Consider the following 23,809-nt stretch of genomic DNA (forward strand, 5'->3'; position numbering starts at 1 on the left):
AGGCAATAGAATAATAGTAGGCTAGGAAAAGGTTAATCTACATGCTTTCACAAGCAAATGGAGATTTAAAAAAAAAGACTGATTTATTAGCAAAACCTACCTGTCCATTACCCCTTCCTGGGTTTCGGATGGGTTCATATCTATCAGCCTTCGTTTATTCCTCTCTTCCTTTTCTTGTTCTTGCTTCAACTTGGCCAGTCTGGCCTTCTCTTTTTTCTCTTCTAACTCTCTCTCCCTCTGATTATCCGTTTTGGCTTGCTGAAAATATTTTTATCATATAAAATATCCAGATCAATGAAATACTGTAATTTTACTCACAATGAAAGCATTCTTGAATGTTTTCAAATCCGTGAAAAACTCTTCAAGAGGATATTTTTGTTTATCGAAGGCATAGTATTCGGACAGATCATTATATAGGCTTTCCACCTTTTTCAACATTTTTTGCATCACATCACATTGCTCTCTGGCATCCTCCGCAAATTTCTGGAAATAAGAACAGAGTGAAATTCTTGGAAAATATCAGCAATAAATCTTTTATTGTTCTTGATGGAATAACCATAACCATTAATCACAGAGAAACATTATCAAACTATTCTAAAACTAGTTTTCTGCTCCCAACCCTTTTGAATTTTTGTCATAATATAATTCTATAAATATACATGAAATATACATGTGAGGAAATAGGCATGCATTATGATTGTCAAAATAATAATGCTGTATGAAATTTGTGTAAAAATGGACTTGAGTGCTTTAAAACACGTGAAATATTGACAGTGGCATACGGTGATTGTACTCTAAATCAGAAAAATGTTTACAAGTTGTACAATCTTTTTCACCGAAGATCGGAAAAATGTGAATGACGACGCATGCTCTGGACGCCCCAGCACATCAACAACTGATGAAATTTTTTCGTAAATTTTGGGCATGAATTTTGACCAAAAAAACGTCGCATGAGCATCACTCAAGAATCGTTGAAGTCAACTGCCATCCACATTTGCTTATTTGAAAATGAATATATGGTCTTCGAATTTCACTATATGTTCTTCAAGTTTGACATATTCGTCAATATTAATGCCCAATAATTGTGTAGAGATCTCATTTTCCATGCGAATTTCTGCACTTGGAGGTGGATATATATTTTTTTATGTTGAAAGAAAGATTTGCGTCACACCATTACAAAAATTTTGAGGCAAAATATAACATATTGAAATGCTTGTTTCAACAGTGAGTCCAACAACCTGAATATTAAGGATTCACTTCAAGAAACAGAATATACAGGGTGTTTCAAATTCGATCCTCACCATTGGGATCTCGGTAACTATGAGAGATACAAAGATGGTTAAATTGAGGCAAAGTTGCGCAATTACTTGACTTACAATTATGCCATTAAAAATGTTCTGAAATTCTGAGTATATCCGGAGATATCCGGAAAAAAACAGAAAGAAACAGAAAACATAGTTCGATGTGGTTGTCATCTTTTGGGACACAATTTTAAATACATTTCCAATGTCCTAACACTGTTTCTATCATATTTGTAATAAATTTGTATCATATTTGTTTTTTTTTCATTCAAGAAAGCCACTTTTCACCAATATATATACAAAATTACTAAAGTATTGGGGCTGTCTTCACCCCTATTAAATACCTGGTGATTCCTTCTTTATTTAAAATGAAAGGTACAATTTACTGAACTTTTTCTACACAAATTTCATAGAAACATGATAAACTGAAGGGGTTTCTTAAAATATTGCTCTTAATCATGGTATAACAGGATATTGATAATAAAAACTTTAAAAACAAGCTTACCTCCATAACTTCCAAAAACTTATCATCGTCTCCTTGAGGCACTCTATTATTGGTTAAATCAGTTTTCAGATTTCTTATATTACTATCCATCTGTTGGAGTGTCTTTTGAATAGTGTCCAATGAAACTCGACTAGCTCTAAAATAGAATAAGAGTCATAATCACTAAAACAGGTAATTTAAACATCAACTCACTGGTCTATATGTGGCATTTCATCGTAAAAGTTGAGGAGTTCCGGCCATTTACTATCTATTGTTTCAGCAATATAATGAAGGAGGGTCTGTTTATTGGAAACATCTTTAGTGGAAGTGAGCTATAACAAAAACTATGATATAATAGCGATATTAAAATAAATTCTGGTTAATTTCACACCAGTAAAATTTTGAAGAAAAAGTATGGTTGAATATTGCACATAACACTGATTATTAAAATATAATTCGGTCCAACCAAATGAACATATGGTGAAACCTGAAGAAAACACTTCCTCTACACCAGAACAAAAACATCAACTCTTAATGCCAGTTTCTCTAACCAAATTATTATCAGGAGACAATGATGTTAACTTGGTTGGAGAAACGCGCACCATGAGACAGTGTTTTTATTCTGGTGTGGGAAAAGTGTCTTCTTTAGATTCATTTCATGCCAGAGGTTCTAATTCTACATATCAAATCACACATATATGGTAACTAAGTTACCAAAATATGGTAACTTAGTTACCATATTTATGTATCTCCTCCAGTAAACTGGTAGATACGTAAGTGATATCTTAGACTGTTTTACTAGTAGACGTAGGAAGCCGGGGGAGATTGTCGAATTTATTAATTCCATTCACCTATCGATTAATATCACCACTGAAATTCAGATAAATAAATCAATAAATTTTGTAGACGTAACCATCATTAAAGTTGATATTAAACATGATTTTGCAATTTTCCACAAACCATTCTATGCCGGTCCATTCTTTCCAAGAAACTACAGAAACAAGCCATTTACCAGGTATATCCCACTTCAATAAACAATAATAGGCGTTATAGGACATTGACATAATGAACTTGTTATATGTACAAGTAGTATTCAGATGAATTTCAAAAAAAAAAGAAGAAACTCACTTCAAATAAACGTAGTATTCAGATCATGCAAGTGTGTGCCGGCCTGATATCTGACCTTAAAAATGAAAGAGTTGTGATGTTGATAAGGCTTGTTGAAACTTTCATTAGATTTTCGCCAGTTTTAGGAGCTGCAACATTGCTTTCTATCCTTCCAAAAATATTTTTTAGAATATATTGTGCTGAAGACTATCATTGCTAATGACTATGTTTCTTTGTACTCTGTCAAGAGTGTTACTATCATCACAAGTATTTACAAGGGTACTTGTTACTCTTGCCCAAACGCAAAGTGTATCAGATTTAGTAACTTTAGTTGGAATTTTGGATGTCTGGCTGGATAGAACAATAAATGTGCCTCAACCGGATCACAGAAAATTGTTAAGATTGGCCCTAGCAAACTTGTTGACTGCTCGAAGTTGACTACTTGAAGCGAATCTGTTTTATAAAGATTTGGACTAATAATGTTGAATAATTTAGAGACTCCCAACAAATGCTGAAGATAATGGAGAAATGGTCGACTCTTTGATAATAAGAGAAGGTCAGTAATTTCAATGAGGATGTAGATGGTTACTATAGTGCTGATCACAATCAGAAAATGAGACAACTTGTTTGACCAGATCCTGCTCACACAAATATTTCGAAGGATTATTTTCAATCACAGTTATATGAATTGAGGAACCATGTGGTCACGGAACAGTTTCACTGTGTGTATGTAGATACTCTCTCACAACTCAAAGATTATATAACTTTGTAGTGATATAACATTCATGTATTTTAATGGACGTGGCTTACAGAATGAGCAATACTTTGAGCAAATTTATAGAAACAATAAGAAACTCAGGTAAAATTGTTACTGTGAACTATTTGCTGTAGGTACTTCGATATATACTTTGATTGGCTAATCAAATTGGTGTCTTAACTTCATTGGATTGGACTTCATTTAGAAACTGTTTTCTTCAATTAATATTGAATTATTTACTTAAAATTTCTGTATAGTTCCTCCCTGCGGTTCTTGTATATTGACAGTTGCGTCTATGAATACATTGTTTTGTAATTATTATGTATTAGTATTAAACTGAAATTATATATTTTTTTTATGTTATATCTATATAGTTAGCCTAATCAGCTCATTTTCATGAATAAATAAAAAAATAATTATCAAAAGTAATATTCTTTTAGACAAGTCAAAAATAACAATTCAGTTGCTATATATAAATAAATTGGAAAAAATTAAAAAAATTAATGCCATCAGTAGTATGTGCATTGACTGTAGAACACAGTTGCCACAAACACTCTTGTGGTAATTAAGTATGTTGATACTACCATTATTTTTAAAAATAACCAGAAATTGAAAATGAGATCCGAAAAATCAGAAATTTGAATATTGCTCAGAAGGTTGGAATATCAATAGTTTGGTGAATAATTATTAATTATTATACTTAGGAAAAAAGCCTTTTAGCTTCCCACTTTTTCATCGTTGAACAAAAAATATGGGAAACTTTCTTTTATAAAGGAAAAAAGAAATTTTCCCACATTTTTTGTTCAATGTTGAAAAAATAGAAACTCAAAAGGCTTCCAAAGAATAAAAGTTTTTCACGTTGTTTGTTCAATGATGGAGAAGTTAAAAACCAAAAAGCTTTTATTCCCCCTCTGAAAATATTCCCATTTCAATTCAAATCTTTGAAAATTATCATTGAAGGATTGTTGTTTAAAGAATTAACCACAATACACATACTTTCTACAGTTACTAAACATCGCAGACTTTTATTTTTCGAGCATCTTTCCTATGGTGCAATTTACATAGAAGCAACATGACCCACATATCTTCCACGTCACTTCTATGTAAGACAAAGTCTGCATCACGTTTCCACCCAACGTACCTTCTGTGTGAATTGGCACTTACTTAAAGCCTGCTTCGCAAAAGGACAAAAAATTATAATTTCTGTTTGAGCACCTTAAAATTCACAAGTCAAGAATAAATGTAAGATATTATACATAATACAAGCCCTACTCTTTTTTACTTCATAACTAAATCCAAATTTAATTATATACCATTGTACTCACCTTCGTGAGGAAGGACATTTCAAACCCAAACGCTTGAGCATTCTTACTTCCAGAGTTCATATAATTACCCATAAGTAAAATCAGTTCCAAAACCTTGGCGAATTTTTTGCTCTTTTTCACTTCTTCACAAGCAGCTGTTGCAGCAACTATATCCTAATTTTATAGAAAAATATTATTCCTAAGATGAAAGTAAAAGTATATTATGTGATTATGTGACACTTACTGGTTTAGTATCCTGTACCATTTCTACATAATGATGCTTGAAACTAAGAGATTTCAATCTTGGTAGTAGCCTTTTCACTTCTGACATTTTAACACAGAACTGTTCCGGTTCGGTTAGATCACTATAGTTTTCTTTGAGATTTTGTAGCTTAGTAAGTTGGTCTGGAGGTGGTAAGTACTGAAAGTTCAATTCAATTTCACTGTATTAATTGATCGCAAAACAAATAAGAATCGTTCTACCTGAATGAGTTGCTCTGTAACGTTTTCCGACAATACACTTTCATCGCATCTTAACAGGGACTTTTTAATATCGTCATAGGCCATATGTTTAAGTGATCCTCCAAGTAAAATGCTAATATTTTGTGCGGATTTTCCATCGAGTACCTTCAGTTCTTTTACTTTCTTCAACGTTCCACAGTTACTGCTTCTAAAATGAAGAAGTTTGGTTACTCAATTATATTATTGGAGGAATAATTCTACATCGAGAAATATCAAAAGATCAAAGCTACAATGACTTTTGCTAGGAGTTTAGTTGTTTTAGTAACTACTGTCATGAAATGATTCTGTGAAAGGCTTTCACCTGAAGGTTATTTCTGAAGTTAAAATCAGAAATTCATTGAAATGAAAAGTCTTTATGAATTGAAAAATATGCTATCATCAATGTTTGTCTTGAACTTCTCAACAGCAAAATAAATTTGGTTATTATGGTTAAGAACACAGATATTAAAATCAAATCATTCACTTTCAAAGCACAAGCCTACAACAAGTTCACATTTTCTTGATTTTTCAGTTTATGAGAATCCAACAGTGACATGCAAGGCATTGCATTCTGATTTTTTAGTGGAAGGAATACAATGTGATGTAAACAGTATTCCGTTTGTTACGTATTGCAGAATCTCTAATTTCTCTAAAGTTTTGCTAGGACAACTGTTAAGGTAAATTATTCTTCATCTTTTCAACAGTTTTACTTATTTCCCATATCAACTCTTTTCTTTTCCAGACTGTAGCAGTTAAAAAATACAATAGAATTTTTGAATAAGCAGAAAGCCTTATTGTACAATAGTCATTTTTCTGTTTTTCACCTTCTACGATCTGGAATAATTAATATTGTAATGGAAAACTTTATATAAGTGTAGAAAGGGAAAACTTTTAATTCAACTCGATAAACCACTATATAAATTCTAAATATTTTTCACAAAGAAATACGTTCTACAGAAACTCCTCAAAGTAAAATAATGGGCTTATGACTGAGAAAAACCCCATGAACTCTTCTAATACTTCAAAAAAAGTAAGATACCAGTAAATATTTTTATGTTAGAAACCTCCTTAAAAATATTACCTACTATTACTCACAAACCCTCAAAAAATCTCAAAAATGTCAAGACAAATTCATCAGTTAACTTAGGAATACCATAACATTCACAATATGATCGTATCCATGTTTCAAAGTTATGACATTCATTATATCGATTTACCTGCCAACTCAGTGATTTAGATGATGAAATTCAACTGATAAACCCAGTTTTTTCTGGCATTAGTGTGATCTGATCTAGCGGTGAAAATTGAAATCCTTGAATCTAAACATTGATTTACATTTAAAGTATCAACTCTATGAACTCTCAAGGGAATCATAAAGAGTACTTACTTATCTGTAACATCTTCAGGAGCTTTGGTGGGTTTAGACGAGAATTTTTTAGCCAGCCCATCTAGTATATCTGGCTCTGCCAATTCTTCCTCCTTTGCCTTCACCCAGAAAGATTTTTCTGTCATTTTCTGAGGCACTATCTGGAAAGAGAAAGAAAGGTTGAAATTATTCATTCTACAATTGACATTTAGATTTTTGTAATTATGCCTTTATGAGTAGTATACTTCACAGAAGACCACAACATTTTATTTTATGCTTTTTATTAAATGCTTTGGAAAAGTAGTTTAGAACCGAAAAATATTTTTTTTAGAACAGTTCTGTGGTTTGTCTGCCCGTCCGTCCGTACGGCTGTCATCTGCTAAAGTTTGACTCAATATAACTCTCCAAGAAAACAAGTTATTGACTTAAAATTTTCATCATCCACCGATCGTTGAGCCAGTGAAGAACTTTAAACACTCATATTAAGAGTAAAATCGAATAACTGGAAAAGTGTTTTCCCGAATAAGTCATACCTATAACCTCTTTTGTTCCCATTAAGGGGGTGAACAAAATACTCAGTACAATTTCTCCGTTCATGCTGTAGTTTAGGAATTATTTCAGAAACCAAAATTAATAACTGAAAATATTGAAAAAACTTATGAGACCTTTTTGGTACTCTCAAGAAATTGAACAAAATGATTTGTTACGATTTTCCCATGGCTGCAAAATTATTATTCAACTTGAAAAATTTTGTTAAAAGGAACTAAGTACTGAAACCATCGGAAAACCTCATAGAACCTTTTTTCGTATACAAGAGGAACAAAGCACTTCAATACAGTTTTATCGAAATCGCTATAGTTCGGGAATCATTGATTAAAAATTGAGAAACTTGTATTTTTTTATGACTATTGAAAAAGGCGTCAATTATGTGACCGTTTCTCGTTAGGTATGTAGTAAATGCATTTCATGCATGCAACTCACATCATGATCATGAATGAATGATAGTATTGATGATCTAGAAAGCATGGTTGTGTTATTAATTATTGCTATTCAATTTTTATCAACATCTAATCAATCGATAGAGTTTTGAAATTTCAATCAGAATTGTGTTTCAAGATTATGAGATCATCAACGAGTCATATTTCGTGAGACAGTTATTTGCTAACATTTATTTATGGAGCATTTTTATATTACACCTACAAGATGTTGCTTAAGTCTAGATATAACACTTCTGCATCACAAACGCTGTCAACTACCCTATAGAGTATGAGGTCGTATTTATATATTAACCATCAGCAGTTTCGAGACTTCTAAGCTTTTCAACTTCCTCGTAGTGCTATTGGTCATGATACAGCTCAAACTGAACTTACCATTTTCCAATTTGCCCTTTTTAGTGGACCCTTCACCTCCCATTTCTTCTTTGGCTTCAATCCGTGGGGCAACAGATCTGGCCTTGCCATACCAACCAGTGGTACCATTCCTGGTGGGGGCGGTGGACCCATACCGCCCATCATAGGCGGAGGTGGAGGCCCACCGCCACCAGGTAATGGAGGAGGAGGAGGTCCCCCCATCCCCGGCATTGGAGGAGGAGGAGGACCACCCATACCTGGCATTGGCGGAGGCGGAGGACCCGCCATTCCTGGCATTGGTGGAGGAGGTGGGCCCCCCATGCCAGGCATAGGAGGAGGTGGTGGTCCGCCCATACCTGGTGGTGGTGGAGGAGGCGGTATGTTGACTTTACTGACGAGTGCTGGGTCTAGTTTTCCTGAATTTTCTGGTGCTCCGGCTCGTCCCTGAAGCAGCTCCAGTTTAGCCTCTGCTTCTGTTTTTGCAGCCAAAGCTTCTTCTAATTGTTTTTTGAGACTGTCTACTTCAGCGCTCTCCACTAACGTTGGTTTATCTAAAAAATTAATTATACAATTTATTCAGTGTATGTCACACCGAGCTTCCATTGGAAGTTTGAGATGAAGGAGTGAAGTTGTCAAAAAATGTTTCCTACAAGTCACAGATAATAATGCACTGATTTTTTTTTAAATATACAGAGTACGCAGTAGGCAAGAAGCGTATCAAATTCTTTTTTTTTTAATTAAATGACATATTGTTTTCCATATTCGGATTCTATCTGGAAAGTACTTTTGGAAAATATAAGACTTTGAGTGTATGTACCAAGCATTTCAGAGGTTATGCCAAAACAACGTCAAACAGCTGATCCATTCAACCGTCCCCATTTTTATTACAACTCATTTGGAGTCTGGTTTGTTATGAAGATATTTTTAAGATGTGTTTTTGTTATTATCAAATTATAATTTGACTACAATATGTTTTTTTAGTAAATCAATACTCTTAAACTTTTTTTTCATTTATTCAAATGGAACAACACTTTATATTTTATTCCAAATGTAATATATACTTGAAAAGCTTGTTTTCAAAGTGTGCAGTTGTCTAGGAGTCTAGGTAACTACCTAGTGGTTCAAATAATTATATACAAAACACTAGCGACCCGCCCCGGCTGCTAATAACTTCCACACCCAAAAGTAATATTAAAGAAATAATAATAATGTTGAGTTTGTGTCTTTATTGTTTTACCCATTACCTATGACAAAAATAGTTCCTAGCATCAAGTATTCCTTTATTTTGAAAAATAAATTATTTATATCAATTTTCAACGCTGGGGGGGATCAATTTTTAGCAAAGAAAACTTTTCGCTTTCTAATTCTCCATCTTTATACAAGAAATGTGGAAAACTCCCAAAGGGAGAAAGAAAGCAATTAATTTCAAAATAAACTCTTTACAAAGATGTGTAGATCTTGCATAGAAGTTACTTTCAGACACAAATGAAAAAAATCGAGGTCTTACCTTTTAACGTGTGATTCCTAACACGGGTTGGACGATAGCAAATGAAAATCGATCGTTCAGACTAGGGCTTGAATCACTTTCATATAAACATTGAATTACTTGAGGGAAAAGGTATCTTCTAAACAACTACATTCATATGAATATTTAAATATACAAAAAAATACTTTTTCCTATTCATATTGTCCTCCAAACATTCGTTATAGAATTGAATTAGGTATCATTCACAGGATAGCTACAATTTTTGAAAAGATGGAGAAGTAGAAAGCCAAAAGTTTAATTTCTCAAAAATTATATATTCTGGCAGTTAGTAGATTTTTTTAATGCCCGTTACTTGTTCTGTAACAATTGGGGAATATGAAATAATAATAAATAATAAAACATAATGATGTATATGAAATTACCTTTAAGCTCATCCAGAAGAGGTTGGAGATCAATATCTATATGGTTTTTCTTAAAATCAGGGTCTAATCCTGATTTATGTAAGACTATCTGTGATACCACCTCCTCTATCAATTTGAAATAGGCTGATCTAGAATGAAAGGCAAATGAGATAATAGTTAACAAACGTGAAAAATGAGAAATGAAATTTTCAATGTTTTTTCAACACTTATAATTGTAACTAACGTTACTGCAGTTTCGGACACTTTCAAAAGAATATAATAAAGTTTATTGTGTTCCTTTGAAAATGTCCTTCAGTAACGTTAGTTACAAATACAAATGGTAAAAAACCAAAAAGTTTCATTTCTTATTTTTCATGATGATCTCCTAACACGTAATCCATCAATTTATAGTTAACAAACATTCAAAATGAACCTACTTGGTATTGACATCGTCTCTAATAAATAAAAGATGTTGTAATATGCTAAGAAAATATGGCTCGCATGGTGTTTCAAGAGTCATATTCTTCAAAACTTCGTAACAGTCTTGTATATCATCCATATCCAGTCTAACTTTATCGAAACGTTCATGCCATTCTTCGGCGTCATCTTCCCGGCGGTTTTCGAAAACATTAAATTGAGTTTTTATCACAGGGTTTGTTTCTTTTTTGAGGTCTTCTGTAACGGAAAAATTATATTAAAAAAAAAAACAAAAAAAAAACAACTTTTACTTACGCAATTTTTCATAAAGTCCGTTTCTAACAATTTCATTTCGTAAGTGCATTCGGAAGTCAAAATCTTCTGTTTCAGATAGTAATGCATTGATAAATTGCAAACACATACTCTGAAATCACAATATTACAAGGTTATTATGTCTGTGTAATCATTCAAATTATTGAAATTCAGATCTGTTATGAACACCATTGATAGTTTAAATTGAACATTTAAACAAAATTGTAGTGTCAATTCAATATTTCAACACAATAATATTGTGTCTAAATGTTATTCATGAAGGTTCTCATATTATTATCAACATTCACAGTTTTTAAATAAAGTCAATTATTCATTGACAATTCAGGCTAAGGTTTATTCAAGTGGTCAATGCCACTTCTGATTTGAAAAATGTAGATTATATGGAAACTGTTTCTGTTCCTTTTCTCCAATCCCTGAATTCTGAAGAAACCTCAGAAAATTACAGTATGTTAATTTGAAATCATTCAACATAGAATGACAGATTTGCTTAAATAGTACAATGAAAGTTATGAGTTATGTTTCATTTGAAATTTTGTCAACTCTACTTCTGTTCTCATAAGAAAAAGCCATGCACGTGTCGTTATATTATCAGTTTCATTGAACATTATGGGTTGTTATTGTTAACCAGTTAACACCTTTTCCCACAAACGGCAACCCTAAAAAACTGAAAATTGTACAAGCCGAGGATAAATGAGGTCTTATCGTTTGAGGTGCGAATCCGAGTACAGTATGTATTTCATTTTCAAACATAAAAGCAGCTTTCTTCAAATCTTTTTTTTTTTTCGTTAGATTCAGTCTCCAGAATTTTAGGGTTGTCTAAAATTCTTCATATTGTGCACTATTCCTTGTTAAATTATGTTCATCTAATTTTGAACTTCCTGTTTCAATATCTATCATTCGTTTACTGGTTTTCATAGTTCCTGAGCGAAAGCAATAACTCAATTTTGTTACCAATTATTGGTATATGATTCATTACTTCACTCTCCAAAAAGATAAAATCTGTTACGATTTTGTGTACGGATGTTTTTCCATAGATTTGTGTGCACAAATGAAATCAATATACGAGGAATAGAAATCATAAAATTGTAAATAGTGTTCTGTGTATATATGTTTAAACTTCTCAACATGTTAACTAAGTCTAAATCAAACATAACCTCCAACCTCTCCTGCGAAAAAAGGTTGAACTGGAGAAGTTTCACATAAAGAAAAATCACAACATCCGCTGTACTACATGTAGGCAAATATGTCATTCAATGTAGGAGAAAATTCAAGTAACACTGATCAGAGGGAGTTCTAGAACATATAAAATGAACAAACATTGGGAAATATGAATATTTTGATAATGAATCAGTTTTCAGCAACTCTTGTGAAATATCTGAAATGGCTTTGTTGTGGAATAAATGCAGTGTTCTTTCAACAAGTTGAATACATTGTTTGAAAGCTACCGTGATTCTAGGAATGCATTGAAATTAGAACTACTATTTGAAAAAGCTAGTATCTGAAAAACTATTTAGGAAAGGGTATAGGAAACCCCAAAATGTAATGAATGTTCATTGAATTTTATATCATTTAGACCAAAAAATACAGCGTGTTCTATTTGAAATAATTATCTTTGTCCGAAATTATAAAAAAGTGACAATGATTTTTGAACATTCTGTATAACATTGAGAAACGTGTTTTATCGAAATTAATAACCCAAAACCTCTTTTATGCTTGGTCAGAATTCGAAGGGATGATTTCTGTACATTTCGATGTTATTCAGTTTCCAATTAGTTTCAATAACTCGAGAACCAGATACGTAGTACCACCTTTTATGAAATCATATTATTTTTTCCTGACCTATTCAAAAGTGTAACGAAATACAGGTTGTTCCATTTGAGAAAATATAACTTTGAAATGTCACTTTTTCAGGCCACCCTGTAGACTCCAAAATAATTTCCTTCTGCAGACTTAATCAATCTACACATAATGAAATTGGGAAATTTTTGAAAAAAAATTAATGGCTTGGTTTACAGGGACCGTGTCATATGGGGTGCCCCACCCTGTATATTGTTTACACTCAAATGTTTTCAATAATAATTGTTACTAACAACCCTATTTCTAATTACTCACATTACTCGAATTTGGCATGATTTATTTCTGAAATATTTTTGATTTTAATCAAATGACAAATCATAAAAACAAAAATACTAACATTGGAAGAAAAAATACAAGGAATAATAAACCACACATGACAATAACGAATTAGAAATGAACTCTAATAACTTAATTTGAAAATGTTCCACATTGAGTAAAAGTACTCGCAATTTTTATTTCAGTTATTTCTTAGGTTTCTGAGAATTTCCTTCTGCAGACTTAATCAATATACATATAATGTATATTGTTTACACGCAATTTTTTCAATAATAATTATTCCTGACAACCTTATTTTGAATTACTCGCATCACTCAAATTTGGCATGATTTATTTAATTCTGAAATATTTTTGATTTTAAGCAAATGAAAACCCATAAAACCAAGAATACTAACGAATATTAACTGTAGTTTAGTCCCAACACCAAACCGTGATTTTTAACACCTCGATGCGTCTTTTGATTACAAAGTGATCATCTTCAAGAGAAAGATTATTGAAGATGATCACTACATCAAAGGTTCCAAACAGTGCTTTACGAGTACAAAAAGGAATACTAACATTTGAAAAAAGAAAACAAATAATAAACCACACATGACAATGAGAAATCAGAAATGAACTCTAATAACTCATTAAAAAATTGTTCCACATTAAATAAAAGTACTTGCAATTTTTATGTCAGTTAGTTTTTAGGTTTCTGAGAATTCATGAGTGTGTATTATTGTTGAATACTTATATGAACATTCATATCGATTCAATGTTCACAATTCGATTGTTGAATAAAGAAATATTCAATCAAATGGTAAAAACATATGTGTTCATCAATAAATATCTATAATCAAAATATTGTAAAATAACTAACACAAATTACCATGAAACCAAAAATTTTTTTCTTTGTCCACCGAGAAAACTTCATGATCAAATATACTTAATTAAAACTAATCACTTGCATGCATCCACTATTAATTATAAATACTTTCACTAATTTATATAACAATTTCAAACATTTAATTGTTCACTTTATTTACATATATTTTCCAGTACCTCTCATGCTCCGCCATTTTGAATATGAAAAAATTCACTAGTTTTTTTGCGTAGCAAAAACCGAGGAAGAAGGTATTCTAGATACTGGGTAGTTAACAAGTCTGGCATGCAAAGATAAATTATTGTGATAATAGCAAAATCGTTTTCAAAATTTGGATTAAGTTTTCAAAAGAAGGATTAAGATTACTAATTACAGGGTAGACCTTTCAAATGGTAAACGTAGAAACAGGTTATCTCAGTGAGTCATCCATTTCATTACCTTACTGAATAAAATTTTGAAGAGATAAAAAGAGAGGTATAAAAAAAGAAAATGCATAAGGACTGCAACTAAAATTTTTAACAGGCCAAAACAAACCAAAAAACGAGTCACACAAGTTTAGAACTACTTTGAATTTTATTTCAAAGCTAAATCATTGTATTTAGGTACAGCGAAATTAATTTCATAGATTTTAATAAATAAGAGGGGCTACCCCCCGAGATTTGAAAAAAAAATGTGTTCTTGAAATTATTTTCATTTCATATGGCGTATCTTTTTACATAAGTAATCTACTTCTATTGGATTTACAAAAAATCCTTTGGCTTTATTATTTCACCATTAATATATATTTTGATATTTAAACAAATTCATTACATCCAAACAATGGTTTGCAAAATGCAATATCTGACAAAGATTATGAAATCGAAGTGGGTTGTAATCAAAATTTTCAAATTGAAATATTGTTTGTGATAAGTTATTTTACAGACCTTGTAATACCTCATTTAGTGATACCTAATATTCCTTAATAAGGCAATTTATTTCTACAGGATGAACAGGATGATTTAAAATAAGATTGGACATAAGGGGTGTTACTAACTGTTTTTCATCAGAATCTATTTTTTATAGATTTTTTACAGGCTTGAATACATCAAAAAATGAATCACGTAAATGAACAGTCAAAACTGAATGAATATAATATATTTTAATTGATAAGAGGGCAACCAGACTACAACCCCCCTCCTCCCCGAGATTTGGAAAAATTTCATTAGTTCGGACTTCCATTGTCTAATATGATATAAATTAATGTGAAATCCCTGAAAGAATCTGTAAAAAATTAAAAAGATTACCTGAAAAATAACAATTATATTAAGAAAAAAACTGAAATTACAATGAAATAACATACAAGCAACAACCAAAAAATAAAAAAAAATTGAACTATTAACACGATATGAAAATGAAAAAATTAATAAGAAATTAAAATTAAAAATATTCAAACCAAGTTACTTCACGACGTTTGGATTGTTAGTATCCACAATCGTCTTCAGGTGATAACAATCGAAACGTAGTGAAGTAACTTGGTTTGGAATTTTTTAATTTTTAATTTTAATTTCTTGTTAATGTACTTATGATGCACTGTTTGGAACCTTTGGTGTAGTAATGAATATTACTGGAGTTTATTTTTTCAAAAAGGAAGATTAAAACTTTTTTAATCTTTGAAGATGATCACTTGGTGATCGAAACACGTGTCGAGGTGTTAAAAATAACGATTTGGTGTTGGAAAAAAACTCCAGTAATATTCTTGTTAATGATTTTTTTAATTTTCATCTCATGTTAATAGTTCAGTTTTTTTGATTTTCTGGTTGTTGCTTGTATGTTGTTTCATTGTAATTTCAGTTTTTCGCTTAATATAATTGTTATTTTTCAGCTAATCTTTTTAATTTTTTACAGATTCTTTCAGGGATTTCAAATCAATTTATATCATATTAGACAATGGAAGTTCGAACTAATTAAATGCACCACGAAACATTGTCAAAAGTCATGTAACTGGTTTTGAAGTGGATTGTAATAATTTTTTTAAAATTAAAATATTTATGTAATACTTTATTTTACAGACCTTGTAATACCACATTCAGTGATACCTGATATTCCTTAATAGGGCAATTTATTCCTACAGGATGAACAAAAATTGATATCTACTACTTGTACTGTTTTTTTTTGGATAGTGTTGTTATTATGCTTGTTTTAAGTGCGTTTTAGGTTTGAGATAATGGATATTGGAAATATGAACCTTTTTGTTTGAACGAAATAAGTGAACATATCTTTATGATGATTGGTAGAAGGGTTTTCTTGGAATTTGAACGAAATAGTGAGACATGCAAATAACATATTAGAGAATAACTTTACAACAAACGGAATACAATTCCAAATTGAATTCAATGAAATTGACCGTGTGTTAATCTAATTTTCGAAATGCTCTCCACTAGTCTTTCCATGACGAACGAATCTACGACCACATTCTTCCGGAATGTGAAAAAATAACATCTGTTTCAATTTTGTGTAGATACGAGTGTTTTTCCAGAATTTAAAATTATCTAGAAGTTATGTCTGCATAATTGAAATCGGTATACAAGGAACAGAAATCATAAAATTTGAATAGTTTCATGTATATATGCTCAAACTTCTGAATATGTTCACTAAGCCTAGATCAAACATGACCTCCTCCAATATCTCTTGAGAAACAAAATTGAACTGGGAAAGTTTCACATGTATATTTTGATACTAAAGCGGTTTTGTCATAACATTTCTAAAATGGTAATTACCTGGTTTTATGATTAGACCAATGATATATTATTTTGTTGTGAAATAATTGTATTATTCTCATAAAAAAATTGATAATAATTGACAAAATGGTTTAGACTTTAGACAGAAAGAAATTCCAAAAATCCACGGCTTTCAAACTCGAAAAGCAATGACATTGATAATAATTGTTAGTGACAACCTTATTTTGAGTTAGTCACATGTCTGGTAAAGTTTAATGAATTATCTCCATGATTTATTAAATTCTGAAATATTTTCGATTTTAGTTAAATGAAAACCCATAAAAGCAAAAATACTAACATTTGAAAAAAGAAAACAAATAATAAACCACACATGACAATGAGAAATCAGAAATGAACTCTAATAACTTATTAAAAAATTGTTCCGCATTGAGTAAAAGTACTTGCAATTTTTATTTCAGTTAGTTCTTAGGTTTCTGAGAATTCATGGAATAAGTATCATTGAATACTAATGTGAACTATAAAATTGTTTAAATTGAAAGGGGGATATTTTTAGGAAAGAATAATTTTTGGGAAAGAAAGGTTTCAAATTGAATGCTTCATCTTGTATTGTTATCCAGATTGTTGCTGAAGAGGCAATTGGGCAAGTGTCGTATTCTCAAATATCAGATGTCTGTCATTGAGGATGACTAGTGTTCCATTAAAGTGAAATTTTACCTATTTCATTTACTATCTTGTGTATGTGTAGCAATCCTGTGAATGATATATAATTCAATTCCATAAAATGACTGGAATTCAAATTGAGTAGAAAAAAGTGTTTTTTTATAATTCAATGTTCATATAAAAGTAGTTATTTCAAAAGTCTTTTAGTAATTTCGAGAGGGATTTTTCTTCCAGTTTGTATATGAAAGTTACTTCTTTGCATGTTTTACATATCTTTCAAAGAGTTTAGTTTGAAATTGAATGTTTTATTCCTTTTTTTTTTTGGAAATCCTCACATTTTTTTTGTATAACAATGGAGAAGTAGAAGGCCAAAACCTTTTTTTCCCAATGTTCAAAATGCCATTATTAAAAAAAGAAATATCAAATCAAATGTTAAAAACATTGATCATCAATAAATATCATTAATGAAAATATTGTAAGATAATAACACAAATTACCTTGAATCTTTTAATTTTTTTCTTTGTCCACCGAGAAAACTTCATGATCAAATAAACTAAATCACTTGCATCCACTATTAATTTAAAATACTTTCTCCAACATATATCATAATTTCAAACACTTATTTATTCACTTTATTTACATATATTTTCCAGTACCTTCCATACTCCCACATTTTAAATAAAAAAAATTCGCTGGTATTTTTCCTGGGCAAAAACCAAGTAAGAAGGTGTGCTAGATACTGGGTAGATAACAAGACTGGCATACAAAGATAAATCATTGTGATATATGCAAAATATTTTTCAAAATGTGGATTTAGTTTTCAAAAGTAGGATTAGGATTACTAATTGAAGGGTAGCTCTTCAAATGGTAAACATAAAAACAGGTTATCTCAGTGAGTCATCCATTTCAGTACCTTACTGATAAAGATTTTGAAGAGATAAGAAAATAGAGAGGTTTAACAAATGAAAATGCATAAAGACTGCAACTAACTTTTTTCAACAAGCTTAAACAAACAAAAAGAGTCACCTAAAAAATAGTTTAAAACCATTTTGAATTTTACTTCAAAGCCGAATTATTATAATATATTTAATTGTCACGAAATTAATTCCATAGATTTTAAGTAATAAGAGGGGAGACTGTCTACCAGAGTGCACCACCCCCCCCCCGAGATTTGCCTCAATTTTTTTTCATATGGCGTTTCCTTTTACTAAAGTAATCTACATCTATTGGATTTACAAAAAATCCTTTGGCTTTATATTTCACCATTAATATACACTTTGATTATTAAACAAATTCATTAAATACAAACAATGGTTTGCAAAATTACATAGGTTATGTAACCGGTTTTGAAGTGGGTTGTAATAAAAAATTTTAAATTAAAATATTGTTTATGTGTTACCTTATTTTACAGACCTTGTAAAACTGCATTCAGGGATACCTGATATTCCTTAATATAGCAATTTATTTCTAGTGTTATTATTCTTGTTTTTAGTGTGTTTTAGGTTTGAGATATTGGATATTGAACAAAATTAAAGTTGTATAACTTTGCAGTTTCTGTGAAGACAATATAAACATTTTTGTTTGAAAGAAACAAGTGAATATATCGTTTGAAAATCGATAGGAGGGTTTTATTGGCATTTGAGCAAAAGAGCGAGACACTCAAATAACATATTAGAGAATAACTTTACAACAAACGGAATACAATTCAAAATTGAATGAAATTACATCGACCATATCTACAGACTCATTCGTCCGTATAATTTCTGGAGTAATTTCAACCATAAATCGATTTTCCAGCTTCAGTATATTCCAGTATATCCTTAATATTCCTTTAACTTCAAATAATCCCTGCGAAAAAATCTCGGGGTTGAAGATTTGGAGGATTAGGAGGCAATTATATTTTGGTCCTCGCCTGCTAAATCTTTATGCAAAAAAACTCAAAAACATCAGTTGCGTGGTGCTAGTGTGTACAATTTTGTTGCAAGCAGATGCTGTTATTTGGTATATTAAGATTATTTTATTGAGAAATTCAATGGCAAGGACAGGAATAGGTTAGGTTAGATCCAAAGTGAGTGGGTCTATTCGACCCCCCACCTCAACCCGCAAGGATTTATTGTGGCTCACACCTATTCACACTCGACCAAATAAACCCAGCTGAGTGTTGTTTCAGGTCAGATGGCAAGAGTACGGCTCTGCAGAACCCTAAAACCCTGACTCAGTCCCCAGCGGGGCAGGCACAAAGTATATGCTATGCTGTTTCATCATTTTCCAAACAGAGGCGACACACACTGTCTTCCGACAGTCCAAGTCTCTGCATATGATGATTCAAATGATAGTGACCTGTAAGAAGGCGTGTTAGACATCGTCGTTCATCCCTACTGTAGTCCAACAACTGTTTGGTATCAAACTTCAAAGGGTGAATAAACGCCTTGGAGTGAGCAAATCCTGGAAGATTCTGCCAGAAGTCCATAAATTTTTTGCCATCTAGGTGTTCAATCTTTGTTTAGCAAAGCCTAAAGTGATGCCAACGACAGGTTCTTTGCAAGGGGCAGCAGCCTCATTGCCTACCTGGCCAGTATGGCCAGGAATCCAGACCAGAGACAATCTGTCAAGTCTTCCTATCGAAGAGAGTCGTTTTTGGTAATTTTGACGTTACTCGGTAGAAGTTAAGAGCTTCCAACGCCGCTTGACTGTCCCAAAATATTTTTATTGACTTGTTTATGAGGTCGGATTCTTCCAATCTCTCCACAAACAAATCAATAGCGTAAATTTCCGCTTGAAATACAGTCGCATAGGTTCCTAGGCAGGTTGATATCTCTGCCCTAGGTCTGCGACTTAAAACACCTGCAACAGAACCAGAAGGTGTTTTTGATTCATCTGTGAACCAACAACAATCTGCATTAATATTTCCTTCTACCGAAGCATCCAGTCCATTCTATTCGGGAACAGTACTTTATAAGACAGTTCGTAGTTGACAGTTGGAGGCATAAAATCAGAGGTCATTTCCAGAATGCTGTGACTTCCAGTGTCAACCAACAGTCTGTTGCACTCTGCATTAAATTGATTTGTGCAATTGGCAATGTGCACAAGTCTATATGTAGTCCATCTAGCCTCTCTCTCCAGAACAGGAATGAGTTCAATTTTGAAATGGCACTGAATGTTTCTCTTATGAAATATTCCTCAAATGATAAGGACAAATCATTGTTTCATCAATTATTTACACTTATAATGTTAAATCAAAACCATTATTAGGTAGTATGGTGAAATGTCACAAAAAGCCTGAAAACTGATATTTTAATATATAAGTTACTATTCATTAAATACAGATTGAAACATCATTTTGTGTTCACTCTGAAACTAATTGAATTATCGATTGGTTTCGGCAGACCTTCCATTGCATTGCTTGTGAAATAATGCATTCGTTTACAGATAGCACTTTTTCTTTCCTAATTTGAACTCCAAATGTCTCAAAAAATATCAACTTTGATAAGTGTTTAATATTATCAGCATCTGATGTACAGCTGACACCTATTTGTAAAGTATTTGTGTTTATGATTACAATTGGTGTCCTTATAATAATCATTGAATGGAACATACTGAACATTGGCAAATGAACCAGAAACACATCCACAATAAAAATTGCTTCATGTTTTACGTCAACCGCTGATGATACCAATCACCAATCGAGAACGGCTCTAATACCTAGTCTGTCACACTGACACACTGTCTCTTTTTTGATAATTTCCCATTTTTATATATTGATCTAGAAGTAGTAAAATCAAATCATTCTAGTCTTTTATTAAAAATAAACTCAAATAATTTCAAATAAAATCAAAACTCCTATAATGATTAAAATTACTACAATTTTAAAACAGAATCAAAGAAAACCTGACTGAAAAGTTTTCATAACAGTATATTTTTTCCAACTTACTTGTAAGTCTGCATTATTGGTTTTTGTAATGCCATTAACAACAGGCAAAAATCTTTCTCTTTGTTCTTCTTCTCCCACCAGAGTGATAGCTTTTAGAACTTTACTGCACCCCTCATCATGTACTCCTTCATCAAGAAAACACAGAGGAGCTAATATCTGAAACAAAAAATTTTTATTACTGAATTAATCTTTTTCAAAAAAAAAATCTCTTCAAGTCTAACCTTTAAAGCTTGTATCATCACAGTAGGTTTATCGGGATCCAGACATCTAGCCACCAAAACATGTCCACGGGCATTTTTAAAAAAAGCCTTTAGTCCTGTTGTGTTGTTCATGAACTTCTCCAAACATCTCAAACATTCCGACTGAAGGGCTCTGGCCTCTTTACTTTCTCTACTAGAAAAATTTAATATTTGACTTTGTGTTTCACTTTAATTTAAACATTGATATTTTTGAAAGCACCACTCGATATGATTGACATGAAACAAATTCGATTACCGGGAAACCCTGTCACAAGTGGTGCTATACAAAATCAAGGTCTATCATCCATCAGCTATCATTCTAGCTTACTACTTACTGTTTTAACCCTATTTCTAGCACCTGTAAAAGTTTCTGTAGACCATCAGATCCGAACTTTTCGACCCAACTGAGCGGATTATTGGCTAGAGCTACTCTCAAACTCTCTACACAATTTTGAAATTTATACAGCTGAACATTCTCGGAATTTATGTACTGCTCCAGGTACTTGTGGTAGTCTTCAGGTTCATTGAACCTGTTGCCTGTTTCTCGTTGTCCTTTCTTCTGGTTTTGAACCAACATAGCTCGTTTGTGTTCGAATGTCATTTCTCTAAGAGGCCTTTTTTTATCGTCAGTTAAATTCATGTCACTCTGAAATGAAACAGAGAATTTAGAAACAATCGAAAAAATTTAGAATTGGACCAAAAGTTAGTTCATTTTAGTTTCAGGTAAAAAGTTCATTTCTCGGATGAAAATATATAAGCATTATATTATTTTACTACCATCGGTGACCACATCAATAATTACACATAATTTCTTGAAATGATAAAATACTATGATTCTGGCATTGCTACTCCAAAATCAATTATGTGCTAACTCTCAACACCCTTTTTAGATTCAAAGTGTCCATTGCTGAAATACAGCTTGTTATGTATGTACATATTTGTTAATTCTCAAATTGTTCCTTGATAAATTATTGGGTGTCAGGAAAAATGTATAATTCAAGTATCGTCTATAAACTGAAAGCTCCTGCGATTAATCGAATCTCGGGAAAATGTTCAATTGAAAATTGATCGCAATTCGATGTCCACCCAAACAAAATCGTATCAAAACTGTAAGATTACTTAGAACTAGAAAGGAGAGCCTACACTTTTACAAAAGTTTATTTTCCAAAGACATTTTGAATGGATTGAAAAGTAAGAGACTAAAGCTTTCAAGCAAATCACTCATTCTTCAGTCGATTCACGGTATAAAGACTAAAATGAAACCAGTCAAAACTAGTCCTTGTTATGGTCCCATATTTCTCTTTTGATCGGTATTCCTTCATTATGATAGAAAACATTATGAACCAGGAATCTGGTTTGAATTGCTCTTGCCAATATTTGGAAACATATAAGTAGATAAAATTTGACAAAATTACTTAGTAGGCGAGTGCAATTTGGCTTGGCTAACTCTAATGAGAAGCATGAAGAAACTATTTGTTTTCAAGATAAAAATACATAATGAGCAATTATTAGTCCGAAAATAGCATATCTTTATTGCTATGTGGTTCATTACAGCATATTAGAGCCTACATGTTCAAAAATTATAATGAAATTGATAAAGAATAAAACTGTGAGAAATATAAATAGAGGCTAATGTAAAGAAAGACCAAAAAAGACATATTATCTGAATCGTTTCAATAGGTACAAAATAATTCTTGGCTTACAGGGAAGACATTAGAAAATTGACTAACACAAATATAGGTGTGTAGGCTTCACGGCCGGTGTAAAATAATGTTTCCAGGTTTTTATACTTGACGTTTCGTCTGCTACGGCGGCAGACATTATGAAAGCGATGCGGCAAAGGTCGAAGGGATCTACCTTATTGCGATGCGCAAACTGAAAATAGCCCTGGTGCGTTTGTACCTATAATATATATATATATATATATATATATATATATATATATATATATATATATATATATATATATATATATATATGTGTGTGTGTGTATGTGTGTGTGTGCGTGTGTGTCAGATGACCGACTGCGCTTGTACGTGGTTGATCCGATCCTTCTTCAAGCCCACAAGAACGATAAAGAATAGTGTCAGGCCAGAGTCGGCTTAAGCCAGCGCGGGACTGGTAGCAAATTCTGTCAAGAGGCCCTTGGTTTGCTATAGGTTCTCAAGTTAAGGGTATTAAATAAAACAAAACTGTTACAAATAAACTTTTCTGGATTTAATATAGGTAAATTCAGAGATGACACTTTCATATATCGAGTTCTTTGGGCAAATCATATTCTATATTCATTTAGGACGTTCTTGGCCCATCGTGTTTCAACATAACGTTGAAAAAGAACATTCGCCACTGCAGTTAGTGATCATAAGAGACAAGTAAATACGAAAGGCAATTTCTACGTTTGAGGAACATGATTCTAAGGAATTATTTGATAAAAGTTTATAAAATTGCAGTTCCAGAAGCT

The 23,809-nt window shown here is 31.9% G+C and overlaps 1 protein-coding gene across 5 annotated transcripts in view; it reads right to left on the bottom strand.

Moving 5' to 3' along the window:
- The window catches only part of dia (diaphanous related formin 1), a 54,733-nt gene that overhangs the window by 7,673 nt on the left and 23,251 nt on the right, over positions 1-23,809 (bottom strand). For 4 of the 5 annotated variants that reach the window (XM_074184297.1, XM_074184299.1, XM_074184295.1 and 1 more), the window contains 15 exons: positions 21,684-21,994; positions 21,331-21,502; positions 21,110-21,265; positions 10,789-10,897; positions 10,494-10,731; positions 10,078-10,205; positions 8,191-8,720; positions 6,842-6,981; positions 5,437-5,623; positions 5,198-5,374; positions 4,975-5,127; positions 1,999-2,117; positions 1,807-1,942; positions 319-483; positions 101-258 (listed from right to left, as the gene is read on the bottom strand). In XM_074184297.1, the coding sequence (XP_074040398.1) occupies positions 101-258; positions 319-483; positions 1,807-1,942; positions 1,999-2,117; positions 4,975-5,127; positions 5,198-5,374; positions 5,437-5,623; positions 6,842-6,981; positions 8,191-8,720; positions 10,078-10,205; positions 10,494-10,731; positions 10,789-10,897; positions 21,110-21,265; positions 21,331-21,502; positions 21,684-21,994 (2,879 nt within the window). The remainder of the gene's footprint in view (positions 1-100; positions 259-318; positions 484-1,806; positions 1,943-1,998; positions 2,118-4,974; positions 5,128-5,197; positions 5,375-5,436; positions 5,624-6,841; positions 6,982-8,190; positions 8,721-10,077; positions 10,206-10,493; positions 10,732-10,788; positions 10,898-21,109; positions 21,266-21,330; positions 21,503-21,683; positions 21,995-23,809) is intronic. The other variant, XM_074184296.1, reaches the window with a different exon arrangement.

Source organism: Leptinotarsa decemlineata, unplaced genomic scaffold, assembly GCF_025532065.1.
Source record: "Leptinotarsa decemlineata unplaced genomic scaffold, Ldec_3_MD MMD2_tig00026354_RagTag_RagTag, whole genome shotgun sequence".
Taxonomy (NCBI): domain Eukaryota; kingdom Metazoa; phylum Arthropoda; class Insecta; order Coleoptera; family Chrysomelidae; genus Leptinotarsa; species Leptinotarsa decemlineata.